Source organism: Pelmatolapia mariae, linkage group LG22, assembly GCF_036321145.2.
Source record: "Pelmatolapia mariae isolate MD_Pm_ZW linkage group LG22, Pm_UMD_F_2, whole genome shotgun sequence".
In the NCBI taxonomy this organism is placed as follows: Eukaryota; Metazoa; Chordata; class Actinopteri; order Cichliformes; family Cichlidae; genus Pelmatolapia; species Pelmatolapia mariae.
The window spans coordinates 34777597-34796423 of record NC_086245.2 but is presented as its reverse complement, the minus strand read 5'-3'; the positions used below and the strand labels follow the sequence as shown (position 1 = coordinate 34796423).

At 42.0% G+C, this 18827-nt stretch overlaps 2 protein-coding genes across 2 annotated transcripts; one reads left to right on the top strand and one right to left on the bottom strand.

Annotated features, from left to right (window-relative positions):
• Positions 1-50: 50 nt before the first annotated feature.
• Positions 51-4847, bottom strand: nkiras1 (NFKB inhibitor interacting Ras-like 1). Its single transcript, XM_065471479.1, has 4 exons — positions 4736-4847; positions 4424-4524; positions 3962-4203; positions 51-2037 (listed from the first exon to the last, which is right to left on the bottom strand). The coding sequence occupies exons 2-4, from the start codon at positions 4515-4517 to the stop codon at positions 1795-1797; spliced, it is 579 nt and encodes a 192-aa protein (XP_065327551.1). The 5' UTR covers positions 4518-4524; positions 4736-4847; the 3' UTR covers positions 51-1794.
• A 383-nt stretch (positions 4848-5230) lies between these two features.
• rpl15 (ribosomal protein L15) lies at positions 5231-7990 on the top strand. The gene is made up of 4 exons (XM_065471502.1): positions 5231-5314; positions 6099-6280; positions 6368-6504; positions 7631-7990. Exons 2-4 carry the CDS (start codon positions 6109-6111, stop codon positions 7934-7936), a joined length of 615 nt encoding a protein of 204 aa, XP_065327574.1. The 5' UTR covers positions 5231-5314; positions 6099-6108; the 3' UTR covers positions 7937-7990.
• The last annotated feature ends 10837 nt before the right edge of the window (positions 7991-18827 follow it).

Sequence of the window (18827 nt, the reverse complement as noted above, 5' to 3'; positions counted from 1 at the left end):
ACCAACCGAAGCGACCCACTTGTTTCCCATCATTTCAGGAGTTGATAACATGAAGGGGCTACATTTTATTCAGTGCATCCTCAGACTGTTACAGAGCAGAGTACATTAGCGTGGTATGATATTTCACCTCTGTTCTACTAGCAGCACATTAAATGTTATTACTGTTAAAACACTTTAAGGACACGTCAGATCATCATTCATCCATCACCATTTTCACAAGTAAAGGAATGAGGCTCAATAAAGTGACAAAAATAAATTAGTTAAAAAAAATATTTCCTCTCAACAACGTCTAAAGTTAGAAAGGCAAACACATCCCTGTCGGATTAAACCGACTGCACTCCTGCGTGTACAGGAAACATCATGAAACAGTACATCACGAGTAAAGGCAGTACCATGACTATTATTGCTACCAGGCCATACTTGACTGCCGCAGTCGTATCAGAGGACAGGAAGGCCGCGGCGTTCACACTGAATGGGAAACGACAGGTTTGTACTGGCTTCCTGTTTTTGAAGGGAGAGCTCAAATCTGAAAGCAGTAACTCATAGGAGTAATCTAATAACAACACGTCTGCTTAATGTGTAACGCTAGGGGTCAAACTCTCCCAAATCTTTGGTTCTCCACTGTTAAGATGGTTTGAACCTCCCAGTGTGATCACCTGTGCGCACGCAGCCTTTCAACGCCTGCTTCTCTACCAGGTTTGGGCCCTGACACCTACACCTCTCTAATATTTGGTTCAGTTAAAGTCACTGTCCACGTTAACAGGTACAGACGATAAAGGATCGATCCATCCAACAGAACATTTCATCATCACAGGAGCAGTTTTAAGCAACATAGCAGAGATGTTTCTGACATTTTAGCTCCAGATGTGCCGTGCAAAGGTCGGAAGCCCCCCTCATTCCCAGACTCCTGAGCGATCATTCATGGCTTCCTGAAGTTCTTTCAAGGTTTTCTTCAGATCTGCTGTTTAACATTGATCTATGAATCATTCAAGCATACAAAGGTGCCTAACTCAAAGGACGAACAAGTGTGAGCACAGGTTTTAATCATAAACAGCATGAAAGATGGTCGTGGCCTCAAACCTACGATCTTTTTCATGACACTCATTCCTGGAAAAGAGCCGTCTGTGACCATAAACACCTTCTGGATTACTTAGTGTCACTTCATAGTGGACACATAACCTGTTTAAAAATCTGATTATTCTAGCTCATTAGCTAACTACTTGCCAATCATGTTAGCCATTGAGGTGTGGTGTTACAGTGAGCTCCACCTCTCGCTGTCACCACCTTAGTTTCAAAATCCTAAGGAGCTGACAGCAAAGACACATCTACGGCTTCATAATGAGATTTGATGAAGTGGTGATGTCATAGAGGCTGCATCCATCTGTAGTTTTATCGACAGCAGGCACAATCCCCAAACTTGGCAGACGTATGGTCATGATAAGCACGAGAAACTGCAGTCAGAAGAAAAACAACTTAAATAAAAATACATAAAATTCTTCTGAGCTTCTGCGCAGGTACAGAGATCAGTGAACGCAGCAGCGCTGGAAGGATGTATAACCTACTGAATATTTCCAGCGTGTCGTTACCACTTAAAAAGTTAAAAAAAGAAAAACTGTACATTCCTGTATCAGATGAGTTCCTGTGTAACCACATCCTTCCTCCAGGGCTGTACTTGAAGCAGGCCATCAATTATGTCATCAAGCAAAAATCCCAAACGGTTAAACGAGTCCCACTGTTAAACCGAAATCCCGTCCACAGCGTGCTGCTGGGAGTGAACGCAGGAAGGAGTGTGTGTCAGATGTCATTGGATGGGGTCCCCTTGCTTTTACGTCCAGGCAGAGGGAAGGCCGACTTGCTCTGAGGCTGCGTGAGGCGGCTGGTGAGCTGGGTGAACGGTTCGATGAGCGAGGTGCGTTCAGTGACGCTCACCTCCCACAGCTTCACCTTCTCGCCTCGTGCCCACTGCTGTGCTGCCTCGTGGTCTACCTGACGACGCTCCCGCAGGTCTGTTTTGTTCCCCAGCACTATGACCATCACCTGCACCCAAAACAAAGCCACGTCACTTTTTAGTGATCTACATTTACACAGGAGAAAACACAAATGCATGCAATATGTTTAGTGTGGAATTTTAGAGTCCAGCTTCTCTGTGAAGTTTTTGTTTTTCCCAAATATCCGCCTGTCCGAGAATATTCTAAAGTTGGACTCATCTACACATTCAAGGGTTTTTTTTTTTATCCAACATTATAGAAACATACTGAGGCTATCAAACTATGAAATATGTTTTTATCTCTATATATCAATACTGTGTCTACTCACAGTCAGGAGGCTTCATGTTCATTTCTTACTGCGTTTCAAACAGTCGATATAAAAGCTCACACCCGTGGTGTTCACCCTCAGCTGCGACTGTGGACGCTCACTGGAGCTTTTCCCACACATTACTGCATGTCAGATTGTTTCTGGGCGAGATACCCAAATTGCACCCGATGCATCCATCAGTGTATGAGTCTGTGCTTAAAATGCATGGAGTAAAGAGTTGTTTTAATGCTGCATCGACCTCACACAGCGAAGGTGTTTCGAAACATCCTTGTCACATGACCACGGCTAACTAAGGTTTTGGTGCGTTCCATCCCAGTTTGAACATCTGGCTGACCGACTGCTTCTAGGTTTGGTTGACAGTGTGTAGAACAAACCTGATGACACTGCAAAGTCACAGAAAGCTTAACAGTCAGCAGTAGCAGCGAAAACAACACCCACAGTGCAACTGCTCATGGCACTGTGGAGGTCCATAGACGCCTCACTGATGCCTTTATTTCAACAACACGTGATCCACTAATTTAGTGATCAGAGATCAGGCTGTCAGGTGACTGTTAGCGGTGAATATGATGACCGGCGAGGATGACTACAGCGAAGCTGAAACTTAAGTCAGTTTAAAACTCAAATGCTATTGCTAATGCTATCAGAATTCAGGTTTGCAGCTTCCTCTGTGTCTAAAGAAAATTCGGTCAGAGCAGATAACAAACTGTGAACTATGGAGAATAAAATGCCATAAAAAGGCTATCAGGCCCTGAACTCTGTCAAACTGGTGGAGCTACCCTCTCCACCCGTGACACTGTAGCAACATCAAGTAGCTTCCCTAAGTGTTACATATCGACTCCTTTCTCCACTTCTATCTTCCTGTTTAGGTCTGTTCTCGTCTGTGGTTTGTTATTTGTGTACTCTGAGGTTCTCTTGGTGCTGCTGGTCATGTTTTTTGGAACAGTGACCTTATTATATGCATATCTTTAAAATGATACAGACAAGTATTCACTTTTAAGAGCAAACATGTTTTATACTGATAAATGTATAGATTTGTCTATATAAAACCATTCAGATGATTTCTAGCAAGTTTTAAAGACACGTCCAAACATATGTTTGGACAAAACAACATATGTTTGTGACAAAACAAATTTCCCACGTGTGGGACTAATAAAGGTTATCTTATCTTATGTTATCTCTTTCTATTCTCCATAAGGTCCAGTTTACACTGTTTAGTACTAGAGCAGGGGTGGGCAATCTCAGTCCACGAGGGCCGGTGTCCCTGCAGGTTTTAGATGTGTCCTCGAGCCAACACAGCTGATTTAAATGGCTAAATTAGCTCCTCAACATGTCCTGAAGTTCTCCAGAGGCCTGGTAACGAACTAATCATGTGATTCAGGTGTGTTGACCCAAGGTGAGATCTAAAACCTGCAGGACACCGGCCCTCGTGGACTGAGATTGCCCACCCCTGTACTAGACTCACTGCAAAGCTGTACAGCTAAGAGGCAGAAACTAGAGCTGTTAAGAAATACTCTAAATGTAATTATATTATTTAATCAGGCAAAAACTAGACATCTGATCACAGAAAAAGAACTTGTGAAGTTCTGGGATGATATGCCAGCAATCTGTGCAACGTTTGCCTGAGCAGACTTCAACCCAGCCTCACCTCTTTTTTATCTCTGGACTTATCTATTTCTTTCTTCAGAACGTCCACCCTCTTGAAAGACTCCAAGCTGTCAACACTATAAACAAGCACAAAGCCGTCTGCCACTGAGTAGTAGTGCTTAGGGAGGTCTTGTCCATCATTCAGTCCCTTGGTGTCATAGAGCCTGAGCTGTTCCTTGACACCTCGGTCGGTTTCCACAGAGGCCACATACACGTCCTCCTGTGTCTCGTTAGACTCTGACCCTGAAAGGTACAGACGAAAAATAAAAAGAGTTACTGAAAAAGCAAATGAGGATCTTGGCAATGAAGCACTGGAATGCTCTCATACAGCATGATGTATAAATATACCAAACAATTCATGTCATGTCATGGAAGAATGTACGTATGTTATGCCAAATAAAGAGTGTTCAAAGCTTCGTCACTGAAACAAGTAACATCACGCCCCTGTACGTCCAGTCCTCACCTACAGTGTGGTTTCCGTACAGCAGCTGTTCCAGAATAGCAGTTTTTCCAACAGCCGCCTGGCCGCACACCACAACTTTACAGCCTTTTCCCATATCGAGTCTGTAACATCAAGACAGAATGTCACAGTTTGTACAGAAACGCGTTAGAACCACAGTAACATCAAAACGACCGACAGCCCCTCAAAACATCAACAGACATGTTCACCCTTAGCTTGTACCTAGCTGGCTAAAGCTAGCTATTGTTTAGCCAGCTAGGCGAAATACGAACACATATTTTTACATTCTTTGTATATTTGAGAAAAGTCGCTGACTTTAGTGAGGAAGATACGAGGCTTCCGTCAGGTCTGCAAGCGTAGAACCACAACCGGAGGATCCATTCTGCTGTGAGATTAGAGAGCGACAGGTTCTGTCAGAGCGCATGCGCAGTTCACCATACGTCAGAGCCCTCGAAGATCACCAACTTTGCTCGCTTATACATTATTATTTATTTATTTATTCATTCATTTTATCTGTAGAAAATATGAAAGCTGATTAAAGACAAGTTAAAATTACGTTTAAAAAAAGTTTAACGCATGTTATTAATGTTGACTTTGTAATTGACTCCTTCTAATTAATATGCAGCTCGACGCAGTAAATTATGGCTCCGAATTTGTCTTTATGTTTACAAATATTTTTGCTTTATATTTGTAGGAATGAAATCACTCGAAACTGGACAATGAGCGTGTGTTTGATTCTGAAAATTACCACATAAGTGACAAACGCGAAAAGTCGAAGAGAAAAGAAGACCACATTTCCCAGGAGCACTGCGAAAAGCGGAAGTACGCCACTGCCGTTTTCCTTAAGGCATGCTGGGTACTTGCCCTCTCTCTTTCCGGCTAGTACGCCATCATGTAAGCGAGTTTTTCTGTGCTTGTGACCAAATAGTAATCCGTTAAAATCATCATGTATATCTGTTCATCTGTATCTGTGACTCGGGCTGTAGCTTAGTGCTTTGTTATCAGTCTGTACTCTGTGACTATTTCGTGGAAAAAGGTTAAAGGCTTTGGTTAGAATCCTGTGCTTTAGTGGCGTTCAGATGCTCTCTATCTGGTAGCCAGGGACCGCTAACGTGTCGTTTCCACTGTGTGATATTTATGTAAATGTAGAGTTCTAGCATTTGGATCACTGTTCCACGTACGCGTGCATTTCTGTGTAGTTATTTCTGTGGGTATTTATGCGACAAAGAGCCGGCAAACTGCGGTGTGCTGCTGTCGGCTATGCTAGCCTTGTATACAGTTTATGCTAAGCGTGGAGTGGCTACATCTTCTGTGTCGCTATTTCATTCTCTACATGTGTCTGAATGTTTTTGGGGAAATCTGAAGCATGGACGTGTTTGCGTAGCCTTCATATTCTGAAGGTATCCAGTCCAGGTCACGTCCAGCCATGTGCTGTTTGAAAAGTAGTAATACATGAATTTATATTTAAAATGGGCCAGGCTAATCTTGTAACTTGCCAACAGTTCAGTGATTTAAAAGAATTGTTAGAGCGTACCTGTTGGGCTCTTCATTGTAGCTGCCGTAAACAGTGTTGCTCTGCTGAACTGTTTGTTGCACTGTAAAGGGAGGTAGCACCTAATGAGCTTTTAATTAACAAGCTGACAAAAATGACTTGACCAAAGTTTCTTTTTTTTCTCAGATAAGTCAACATGGGGGCATATAAGTATATGCAGGAGCTATGGCGTAAGAAGCAGTCCGACGTGATGCGCTTCTTGCTCCGCGTCCGCTGCTGGCAGTACCGTCAGCTGTCCAACCTCCACCGTGCTCCCAGACCCACCAGGCCAGACAAGGCTCGCAGGCTGGGCTACAAGGCCAAGCAAGGTGAGTGCTGTGCCTGTGGTTGTTCACCTCCACGTCTGTCATCTGTACCCGTTTGGGTAATTGCATATTTTTGTTCGATCGAAACAGGCTATGTGGTCTACCGTGTTCGTGTGCGCCGTGGAGGTCGTAAACGCCCCGTGCCCAAAGGTGCTACCTATGGCAAACCAGTGCATCATGGTGTCAACCAAATCAAGTTTGCCCGCAGCCTGCAGTCCATCGCTGAGGTACGTTCATACCTGCTGATCCAACCTTGGTTTCATGAAGCTACACCAAGTGTCAGATAGTTCAGTACTGAATGTGACATTGAGCATCATTAAGCCTGTTACCCGTTTTATTACATTAATGTGAATATCATGTTAGTAATATGAAAAGATGCTTTACTTTACTGCCCACAGTAGCTTAGTCTGATAGGTTTAAATGGTGGATTAACAATGTTAAAGGTCTAGTTGCCACTCACACCCCAGCAAATAGTTTTCATCAGTGGTCGTGTCTTGTGTTGAAACCTACAGAATGATGTGGTCTGTGAAATGAGAAGTGTTTGGATTCCTGTTTGTTTGTTATAAAATATTCTTGGCCAATATACTGAACCCCTCAGGAGTCCTGTATAAATGTGGCGTGCAATGTTAGACGCTGCATTACTTTAGTATGTGCTCTCTGTCTTGATGTAAATGTGTGTACAATTTTCCTTATCGCAAAATTGGCCGCTTACAGATTAGACAGGTTCTCTGCAGAGAGTGTTAATGCAACACTAACTGCACTGGTCATCTTCATGCAGCTGGTGGGATGAGTGGGCACAGTGGAATTGACTTGACAAAGTGGCTTACATGGGCTTATCCACAATCTTTAATCACCATTTAAAAATGTGCATCTGTTTTTGGAAGAAGCAAGAATACTCCATGCCCTCTTGTGCAGCAGCTTTCATAACTTTATCCCATTTACCTGTGATGCTACAGCTAGCTCTCTGACTGAATGAAACTAACATCACAGGATGTTGGTCTGGAATTTTCTGAAGGGGAAAACATCCAGTGAACATGTCTGGATGTGAAATGGGAAGTTGCAGTGGTTGGGAAGTTATTTTTCCCAAATGAAACTTTGGTGTTGGTGAGGTTTGAGGCATGCACTCGTGCAGACGTCTTTCTCAGTGGTGAAGGCTGCTTGCTTTTGTTTTCCTGACATGTGAGCACACAAAGGTTAGCGGTGTGACGAGTGGCTCGGGCAGGTCTGACATCGTCTGTGGGTTTTGAATATTGGATTTAAAGCTTGTTGCCAACAGGAGCTAACAAATATTGAATGCTTTAGATTGTGATTACCCTGCTAAGACTAATGAAAGACATGACTTTTATTTTGTAGGAGCGTGCTGGCCGTCACTGCGGTGCCCTGCGAGTGCTCAACTCTTACTGGGTGGGCGAGGACTCCACCTACAAGTTTTTCGAGGTGATCCTGGTCGATACCTTCCACAAGGCCATCAGACGCAACCCAGACACCCAGTGGCTCACAAGAGCTGTGCACAAGCACAGAGAGATGCGTGGCCTGACATCGGCGGGTAAGAAGAGCCGCGGCCTGGGTAAGGGCCACAAGTTCCACCTGACCATTGGAGGCTCCCGCCATGCAGCCTGGAAGAGGCGCAACACCCTGCAACTGCACCGCTACCGTTAGAGCGTGCCAGGCATGCCTGTACATTTACAAAAATAAACAGCTCTTTTTATGGGGGATCTGTGTCGTCTGTTTCATTGTGTTTGTAGAACGTGAGCACGCTCTTGGACTGATGCTCTTTCAAAGGGTTATCACGACAAGTCCTCATGCCAGACCTGTACAAGTGAAGACATTTACACTTTACTGGATTAGGAACAAGCTTATTTTAAAAAACAACCTGATTTTAAAATTGTGGGAGCTTTCTGTACCTGTGGCACTTTGGAGAAAAAATCATTCAGATGAGCTGCAGCTCAACTTTGAAAATGTAAGTTAAAAACTAAAGAGATGATAATTTAAAAAATCTTCAGTCATTTGCAATTAGCAAAGATGTGATTAGTCTCAACCCTCACTGAACAGCAGTGAGTGCACAACAAGAGTTTACCTGGGGTCAAACTGACTTATTAATGGGATCATGTCCTGGACATCAGCGTGCTAGCTCATGTTAGCAATGTCAGTGTGCTACATGTGATGTCAGCCTCACCTGTGTGCGTCTCAGCCACAGGTGCTTCATTGTCAATGTTCTGTAAGTACACAACTATAAATGACATGACCTGGTGCTCCTAGCCATCTGATTGTTAAGGATTGAAGGAGCAGACTGGGATGCACCGTTCCTCTCAGTCTATCAGGCTTTTAGAAGCACTGTAGTTTCCTTGACTTAGTGCTGTAATCTAAGTGATTCTTAGTTGGTACTAATTCAATTCAATTCAATTTTATTTATATAGCGCCAAATCACAACAAAAGTCGCCTCAAGGCGCTTTATATTGTACAGTAGATCGCACAATAATAAATACAGAGAAAAACCCAACAATCATACGACCCCCTATGAGCAAGCACTTTGGCGACAGTGGGAAGGAAAAACTCCCTTTTAACAGGAAGAAACCTCCGGCAGAACCAGGCTCAGGGAGGGGCGGCCATCTGCTGCGACCGGTTGGGGTGAGAGAAGGAAAACAGGATAAAGACATGCTGTGGAAGAGAGACAGAGATTAATAACAGATATGATTCAATGCAGAGAGGTCTATTAACACATAGTGAGTGAGAAGGTGACTGGAAAGGAAAAACTCAATGCATCATGGGAATCCCCGGCAGCCTATGTCTATTGCAGCATAACTAAGGGAGGATTCAGGGTCACCTGGTCCAGCCCTAACTATATGCTTTAGCAAAAAGGAAAGTTTGAAGCCTAATCTTGAAAGTAGAGATAGTGTCTGTCTCCCGAATCCAAACTGGAAGCTGGTTCCACAGAAGAGGGGCCTGAAAACTGAAGGCTCTCCCTCCCATTCTACTTTTAAATACTCTAGGAACAGCAAGTAGGCCTGCAGAGCAAGAGCGAAGTGCTCTAATAGGGTGTATAGGTACTAAGAAGCCCAAACAGCCATCACACCACCAGCAGCATGCTGGGAGGAGGCGAGCTGCTTCAGTGTTGTTTACACCAAACTCTGAACCTGCCATCCCACGAAACATTTAGCAAAGCTGTTGCTTCAGTTTCTCATAAGTATGTGAGAGGAGTGGTACCTGGCACAGCATTCAGCCATGCTTTGCTCCATAGAACAGCAGATTTTGAAATGGATGCTTAAATCAGCGTCTTCCCCCATATTGATTTTATATGCTCCATATTTCCCCATCCAAGGTTCATTAAAGTGTTTAGTAGGTGGGTGTATTGTCACATTACCTGGGGTTGAAGACATTGGGTCAATTTTGCTCATGTTGAATATAAATACAATAAATAAAAAGTATGTTTACATTAACCAGTATAAAGGATCGGATATTAGAATAATAGTGATGCTAATAGAACAGGCCTCACTGAGAGCCTGTACAGTCTGACCTGTGTGTGTGGTGCAGAAAGGGTGACAGTGACACACTGGATCTCTGACTTAGAAAATAAATAAATGGTGACTGATACAAACAGAGTTTTAAGAAGTAAAAGTATTCCTGTGTATGTGACGGGATTCATGCTCATGTGAAAATGTGCTGTTGGGTGACTATCATCAACTGAGAACACGGGAAGAGGTGCAGCTTTAGGCTAAGCATAAGAACAACATCAGCATCAGCTCAGTATAGTTTAAGTGGTTTGATTATTTTTTTTGTGTGATTTTAAAGTCTAAATTGTGAAATAACCAGTGCCACAGGACTCGACCTGCAGGGTTAGCAAGGAACACACCTGGATGATTTCGACCCACATCAGCTCTATCTGAGCTCTGTATACCTGCTGGGTAAGAGCCATAGGATTTGTTTAATCCAGGGGTGGGGACCTCCAGGCCTCGAGGGCCGGTGTCCCGCAGGTTTAGATCTCACCCTGGGTCAACACACCTGAATCACATGATTAGTTCATTACCAGGCCTCTGGAGAACTTCAAGACATGTTGAGGAGGTCATTTAGCCGTTTAAATCAGCTGACACGTCTAAAACCTGCAGGACACCAGCCCTCGAGGCCTGGAGTTGGACACCCCTGGATTAATCAGAGAGCCAAAACTGAGTGAATGTAAAACTGTCTATTTATATGAAACTATGATAAAAACTGTGACACTGATGCTCAAAGTTGGTCAAAGAAAAAAAGAACAAGACCAAGATTTGTTTTCTTGATATATGGAAACAGGAAGCAAATGATTATTTGTTGCAGTTTTCAAACAGAGGTTGAATATATTTTTAGTCATTCTGTGCTCATGAAGTTTGAGGCGTCAAACATCCTGACTCTGAGGTTTGATTGATTGATCATGAAACGACCCAACAGGAAAAGAAGTTTGGTTTTCCTTAAGAAGCTTGTGGTTGATCCAGAGCGCTGCAGGTAGAGTCTGACGGGGACTAGCAAACAGAGACCACAGTCCTCCCATATGGACTTCACTGGTTCCCCGTTAAATCCAGAATCAGATTTAAGATCTTTCTTTAACGAGAGCTTGACTGATCGTGTCTTAAAGACTTCACAGTATCATATTGTGCTTATAGAGCACTTTGCTGTCAGACTGCAGGCCTACCTGTGGTTGCTAGAGTTTGGACTCCTCACCATCAGTATTGGGCAAGTAATTAGTTACTAATTACTGATTACATCTCCAAAAAGTAATCCTATTACATTACTGATTACTTATTTTCAAAAGTGATTCATTACTTTATTACTTAGTTTTCAAAAACATGATTTACAACCTGAATATGTAATAAAGCAACAGTGTTACCTTTCAGCCGTATTCTACTGTTTCTGCATAATCCATCATATGAAACTGAATCAAATGAAAAAGTCCTTTTTAAACTTGTTTTATTAGTTTTAATCTTTTTAACTTTATGCATCAAGCAAATATTAAATTATATGCAACATTCTCTGACTGGAAGAAATGTGTTTAACATTTAAACCTACGTTCTTCATGTTCCAGCACATAAAATAAAATCATGTTTTGTGTTTACACTCTTTCAAATAGATGCACGTAAAACACAGCAGAAAATCAATAAAATCAAAGACTCAGCAGCTCTTAAATCTATTGTCAGCTGTTTAGCAGGAGTGGGGCGGGTGGAGGTTTGCCCACAGCGGTCGTGTCAGTGGGAGGGTCCGGGGGTTTCTCTGTGAATGTCACGTTCCCGTGGCAGCGTGCTCGCTGCTCGCTCAGATTTGAAGTTTCATTTTTTCACTGCAGAAAGAAGTTTTCTTCCCACACAGAGTGAACAGCAGACGCTAATGTTTGTGTCACTTTTAACAGATTCAAACTCACAGTAATGTGATTACTTCCACACTTTAAACGCTGCATGGTCGTACTTTCTCCATCACTCCATGTTATCCACGTCTGTTGCTGCCACGGACGTCATTGTCATGAGACACTCTCACAAACAAAATCACAGTTTAGTAACGCTGTAACGCAGCGTGCTTACGGGAATGTAACTGTAATGTAACTACTTTTTCTGCAATAGTAATCCCTTACATTACTTGTTACTTGAAAAAAGTATTCAGATTGTGCTACTGCATATATAAGACGTATCTCACCATACGTCTTATATATGACCTGAGCAGCACTAACCAACCATTCTAAGATCAACGCACTCCCACCTCTACTTACACACAACAAATCCCAGCTGCTTGCTTTTAATTCCATCCTACAGTCCCAGCAGCTGTGCAGGGAATCACACCTGATATCAGTCAAATGTTTACATTTGTTCAAAACACTAAGGTTCTCCCTCAGGATACATTCTGCTTTGGAAATATAATATATGGCATGTGATGATATATGATGTATGAAATGCACAAGAGGAGGGAATTCTGCAAGAGCTCAAGGCCAAATCCTAAATGTCATCTAAAAAGTTAAAACCTCGGTCCTGTTCCATTTAGTGATTCAGTCTGACATGCAAGAGACTTTTCAGGACACAGTTTAAGATAGATGTTACCTGTAACTGGGCCAGTGTTTGTATTAAATGTATCAGTCATTTAAGAAAAAAATCCTTAATAAATTATCTCATTCATGCAAATACCAGAAAAATAAAAATAAAAGTTTCATTTGTGCCATCAGGAGTGGACTGACGCATAACTAATATACAGGTTACTAAAATCTGTGGCAGGCAATAAGCCTGTGTGCAGCCATAAACCTTCATAAAAGCAAAGGTTCTGGATGAAAATGTATCCAGGTCAAACAAGATAGCTACAGTATAAGGTAGATAAGATAAGATAAAGGTTCCTTTATTGTTGCTGTACTCAGGCATTGTACAGTGAAACTGGATTTCAGCAGACTAGCATACATAAATTCATTCATTCCACAGAATAAAATAGTGAATATAAAAGTATAAATACACATAAAATGCAATTCAGCAAAACCCAAAAAACGATATTGCGCTACAGCAGTAAGCAGCAGCAGTCATGTCTCCCGTGTGCTGCTCCTAAAAACATCTATTTTAAAGTTTCAGTGGGAGATCCAATAATAAGTTCCAATCATTCTAACTTGGTTTGCAGAGCTGAAAATAGCACAAACTAGAGGAAAGACTCCATCTGTTGGTGAAAAGGTGAAATTAGTTGGAATTTTATGATTAATAAATGATTAGACACAACAATGCCTCTAATATATGTATATATAAGGATAGATATGGATATATTTACTGGTGTATTGTAAATGACCACAGGTCTTTATCAATAGGAAACTTGTGAAAATACAGTTAAACGTCCACAATTTACAGCAGGTAAAATATTGAACATGTCACCAATGTTCTAATATATTTCTGAAGGTGTATTTGTGTTTGCTCGTGTGGTCTGATGTGCATATGAACTTGAGTGACATCCCATTCTTCATCCCTGAGGGTTAATGCGACGTCCACCCACCCTTTGCGAGGTTTAGGAGGAGGCCTGGCTCACAGCCTCTGCTCTAATTATTCCCAATGGTGTTCTCTTAGGTTGATGTCAGGACTCCACTTCTTCCACACCAAAGTCATTGACCTGCATCTTTATGGACCTTGCTTTGTGCACTGGTGCACAGTCATTGAACAGGAAGGAGCCATTCCCAAACCGTTCCCACAAAGCTGGGAGCATTAAATTGTCCAAAATGTCTCTGTATACTGAAACATTAACAGTGCCTTTCACTGGAACTAAGGGACCGACCCCGTCTCCTGAAAAACAACCTCACATCAAACACGTCTGAGGTTTTCTACCTGCAAGTCAAATTTGGCAAAGAAAACACTGGATTCTCTTGGTGAAAGAAAGAGTGATGAATCTAGTTTAAACTTTGAGAACTGATGTAAAAACCAGATAGAAACTATGTAACAATTCATGTGAGTCAAACGTTTGAAGACATCTCTAATAGGCAAGGCAAGTTTATTTATATAGCACAATTCAACAGCAAGGCGATTCAAAGTGCTTTACAGAGACATTAAAAAACAGAAACAAATAAAAAGCATGATTTAAAATGGGGAAAAAAAGAGTAAGTTTTAAAATTTAAGCTTAAAAGTAAAACAGTGTGGATTTGGTGCTTTATTCAAATGCAGCTGAGAACAGGTGAGTCTTCAACCTGGATTTAAATAAACTGAGTGTTTCAGCTGATCTGAGGCTTTCTGGGAGTTTGTTCCAGATATATGGAGCATAAAAGCTGAATGCAGCTTCTCCGTGTCTGGTTCTGACTCTGGGAACTGATAAAAAAACCGGATCCAGATGACCTGAGGGATCTGGAAGGTTCATACTGGGTCAGGAGGTCACTGATGTATTTTGGTCCTAAACCATTCAGAGCTTTATAAACCAGCATCAGAACTTTAAAGTCTATCCTCTGACGGACAGGCAGCCAGTGTAAAGACCTCAGAGCTGGACTGATGTGGTCCACTTTTTTGGTCTTAGTGAGGACTCTAGCAGCAGAGTTCTGAATGAGCTGTAGTTGTCTGACTGATTTTTTTAGGTAGACCTGTAAAGATGCTGTTACAGTAATCAAGCCTGCTAAAGATGAATGCATGGACTAGTTTTTCCAGGTCCTGTTGAGACATCAGATCTTTTATCCTTGAAATATTCTTGAGGTGATAGTAAGCTGATTTTGTTATTGTCTTAATGTGTTTTTCTAAGTTTAGGTCTGCATCCATCACTACACCCAAATTTCTCGCCTGGTTGGTGGTTTTTAGGTGTATAGATTGAAGTTCTCTGGTGACCTGTAATCGTTTTTCTTTGGCTCCAAAGACTATTACTTCAGTTTTGTTTTTGTTTAGCTGGAGAAAATTGTGGCACAACCAGTCATTAATTTCCTCAATGCATTTACCAAGAGCCTGTACAGGGCCTCGGTCTCCTGGTGACATTGTGATATATATTTGTGTGTCATCTGCATAGCTGTGATAGTTTATTTTGTTGTTCTTTATAATCTGTGCCAGTGGGAGCATGTAGATGTTAAACAGAAGGGGTCCCAAGATGGAACCTTGGGGAACTCCACATGTGATACTTGTCTGCTCAGATGTGAAGTTACCTATTGATACAAAGTATTTCCTGTTTTCTAAGTATGTTTTGAACCAGTTTAGTACAGTCCCTGAAAGACCTGCCCAGTTCTCCAGTCGTTTGAGTAATATGTTGTGGTCAACTGTATCAAATGCTGCACTGAGATCCAGTAAAACTAAGACTGACATTTTTCCACTGTCTGTATTCAGACATATGTCATTAAACACTTTGGTCAGAGCGGTTTCAGTGCTGTGGTTCTGTCTAAAACCTGACTGGAAGGCATCATAGCAGTTATTCTGTGTTAAGAAGTAATTGAGCTGTTGAGAAACTGCTTTTTCAATGATCTTACTTAAAAATGGGAGATTTGAGATCGGCCTGTAGTTGTTCATTTGTGTCTTGTCAAGATTGTCAATAATAAGTAATAATAATAAGTAACATTTTGACAGTTTTGTACAGTTTTGGTGGATACAACCACGTTCATGTCAAAGCTGTCATCAGAGTAAACAATGACTATTTTAAGGACTCAGATATTTCAGCATCAGGGTGTTTGAACACATTTGCTTCATAAATCCAAATGTGTCATGTTCTTACTTTCTACTGCTACTTATTACAATTGCAGCAATGTCAGACGATCACCAGTATAACCAGTAACTCCTTTAGCTACACATTAATCGAGTGGTCATCCTGTTCCCAGTCTCCTGCTAGCTCTAACCTGCAGGGCCCTCGCTTAAATCAAAGCGAGTATTCCCAGTAGCCAGAACAAATATGGACTTTCTGTGCTACCGCTGACGAGGGACATCGTTGGACCATAACCTGATTCTCTGAGACTTTCCATGGTTAACTGGTGAAAAAGGCTTATGACGTAAATACAAGGCCACTTCGTCCCTATTAAAGTACCGGTATGCTGACTACTAGGTGAACAAACCTTCTAGGCCATGATGACAACACCTTAGCTAAAACATTGTTTTCCTGACCTACATAGTGAAAGAGTCACCTGAGAACAGCAGTCGCCTCTCACGTTACTGCCTCTCTATTGTCTGCTTGTAAACTAGTCTGCATAGTAGTGCTAACCCCTGACCCGTCCTCCAAGACAGTCAAAGCAAATCAAACAAACAACCACAAAAGAAAGAAAGAAATTAGAGAATGAGACGGTGCAGTGTGTGCGGGGTGTGTGTGTTTGTGTGTGTGTGTGTGTGTGTGGGGGGGGGGGGGGGGGGTAGTCAAGTCCATCCTGATATTTGGAAATGGAGCATTTCCATGTCATGCTAGCTTAAAACAATGCAGTGTGTGTATTTGCAGAGATGTTGCACGATAAACAAAAAGCACTCCAAGAGTGCAAACCTCCACCCAGGCAGCTCCACCCTCCAGGCTGTATTTACTTTTAATACTTTTATTATATTTTGTACATTTGCTGTTCTTTGTTGTTTTCATGTAAGGACTTTGCAGTGCACTGAAAATAATACATTTTGGAAGTCAGATGTAAAAGTGAGATCAGAGTCAAATGTGACATGAATCCCCATATACCAGTATCATTTCATTAATATTACTAATATAAACAACAGCAGTAGAGTTTAAAGGTGACAGTTTGACCTGTGGGCTTACAGTAGTGGTCAGATCATTCCTTTATGCTGATATGTTGTCAACACAAGCAATGGCAGTAAGAAGCAGAGCTTTACATGGCATGATTATTATCACTTCGGCCTTCAGAAGACTTTGAAGTACAGGTCAAAGTTCAAATGTGACATGATACTTTAAATGTGCCTTCATGATTGCTAAGTTCTGAGGCTGTTCTCAATTTTCCAAGGGTGAGTTATTAAGATGGATGATTCCACTCTACACTTGTGCTTCAAAACTTTGTGAACTGTGGTGTTCACAGGCGAAAAGAATGACAGACGTGCACACAAGTAAGATCAAACCCCCACTCTCTTTGGTGGAGGCAAGAATACTATCCCCAAAGTTTGATTCTGTTCATCTGGATGTTTTCAGTGGGAGAAACGTTTCGTCAATGGTCATGAGATGAAGGAACTGACCTCACAGCCCATTGTTCCTTCAGTGGGCTGGTTTCAGTCATTGTGCAAATGTCCTGTTTATAAGGTTGGAAACCTGCAGTCAGCTGAGACTGAAGAAGTCACCTGGATGATGACGAAACGTTTCTCCCACTGAAAACATCCAGATGAACAGAATCAAACTTTGGGGATTTACTTAAATAGATGATTGAGCATCGAGACGTAAACATATTCTTCTTATAGTTATTATTATCTGTCATTGTTTTAGAGTTTTGGTTTTTGACTGAATCTAGTGTGAATTTTCTTCAAAGTACTTTCATCCTTATTCCCCTTATTTCCCAAGAAGTCCCCACAGTGGGTGGATCTATTAGATTTGGTATAAGTTTTACACAGGATGCTCTTCCTTATGCAGTGCTTGCATTTATGTGGGGGTGAGACTGGGCTGACCTTAGCTTGTGACCCTCTGAGGTGAGGCTGTGTCTCCTCCTATTGCCAAACTGGGGATCTTTCATGTGTACACCGTGCAGCCATAACCTAAAACATCATCAGAGTTTGAATTCAATTACATTTGATTTATATTGCGCCAAATCACAACAACAGTCACCCCAGGCACTTCATATGGTAAAGACTCTGCAATAATACAGAGAAAACCCCAACAATCACATGGCCCCCTCTGAGCAGGTGCTTTGGTGACAGTGAGAAGGAAAACATTCATTTTTTATAAATACAGATTCACAAGACTCATTTCCTTTTCACAAGATTGATGTTCTTTGTTAATGTATTTACAGAATGCAAAATTTCAGCAAGAAAAAAAGATGAATACAAAAGCATCCACAGGTGTTTACATGGTGCCAAAGCCCTCCAGGAGTAGACATCACAGGAAATCTACCAAAAGTTAAATTGCAATAAATAAATAAATGAATAACATAAAAATTAAAGGTGTCACAGCTGTTACTCTTCACAAACAATACTACCCCAACTGTCACACACGGTGGCAGAGAGGTGATGATCTGTATAACAAAGTGTTCTCGAGTCAGATGTGAGGCCCTGCGTCTGTCATGGTTGAGTTCAGGCCGGGGCCAGGGAGCAGGCTTGGAGCAGTGCTAGCAGTTAGACCAACTTTATTGTGGAGTGGGCAGGTGTAAAGGGGCGGGGTTATGGAAAGTCGGCCAGGCACGGAGGGAGTTGGCAGCTGACAGTAATGTTCAATAAAGTGCAGCTAAGTGGAGAGTAAACAGGTAAGGACGGGCTAGCAGAGGCTTTGGCAGAGTGGTGGTGCCAGAGAGAACCAGGTGTGCAGGTGAAGTCAAATGTGGTCATTTCAGAGAAATCTTGAACGAGGTTCCAGACGAGTTACTGTGGATGAGCCGACAAGACAGGTGAGGGTGAAGCACGTGAAACCACGAGGAGCCGATTATCACCATGATGGTGGAGAATAACCACACAGCCCAGCACCAGGATATTATTAAAAGATCTGAAATCATACATTTCTACACGGTGTTATATTCCTGAATGACTGACACGTGTCTTTGCTACAGCATGCAGGTATGAGTCTGGCCTCTGTAGCAGTCAGGTAAAGAGGAAACTTTTAATTCTGTTTACAAGAAACATTGTGAAGAATCTATTTTTCCAAAACAGCTGCCATTTGGTTGTCAAAAATCCACACAGTGTTCATTCTTAATGAGAAACAAGACTCTTTTCTCTCGTAGGTTTATTTCTCAGCTTTAAGGCGTGCCCCATGCTTCTGAAAACAAGATGAAGGCGTTCACAAACCGCAACAACGATGCACTGTAGACCATGCAGTGAGCTGCAGGCTCACAGGGAAACCACAGAAACTACTCAGATGTTTGTGTGAACATCTTTAACCAAACACACAGAACAGAGCTGTGATCAGAGGGACAGAAATCACCATCACTATCACACATATTTAGTATGTTTTAACTCTCGTTTTGACTCTATGCTGAGTCTGACAAAGCTGTGACTCTTCAGTT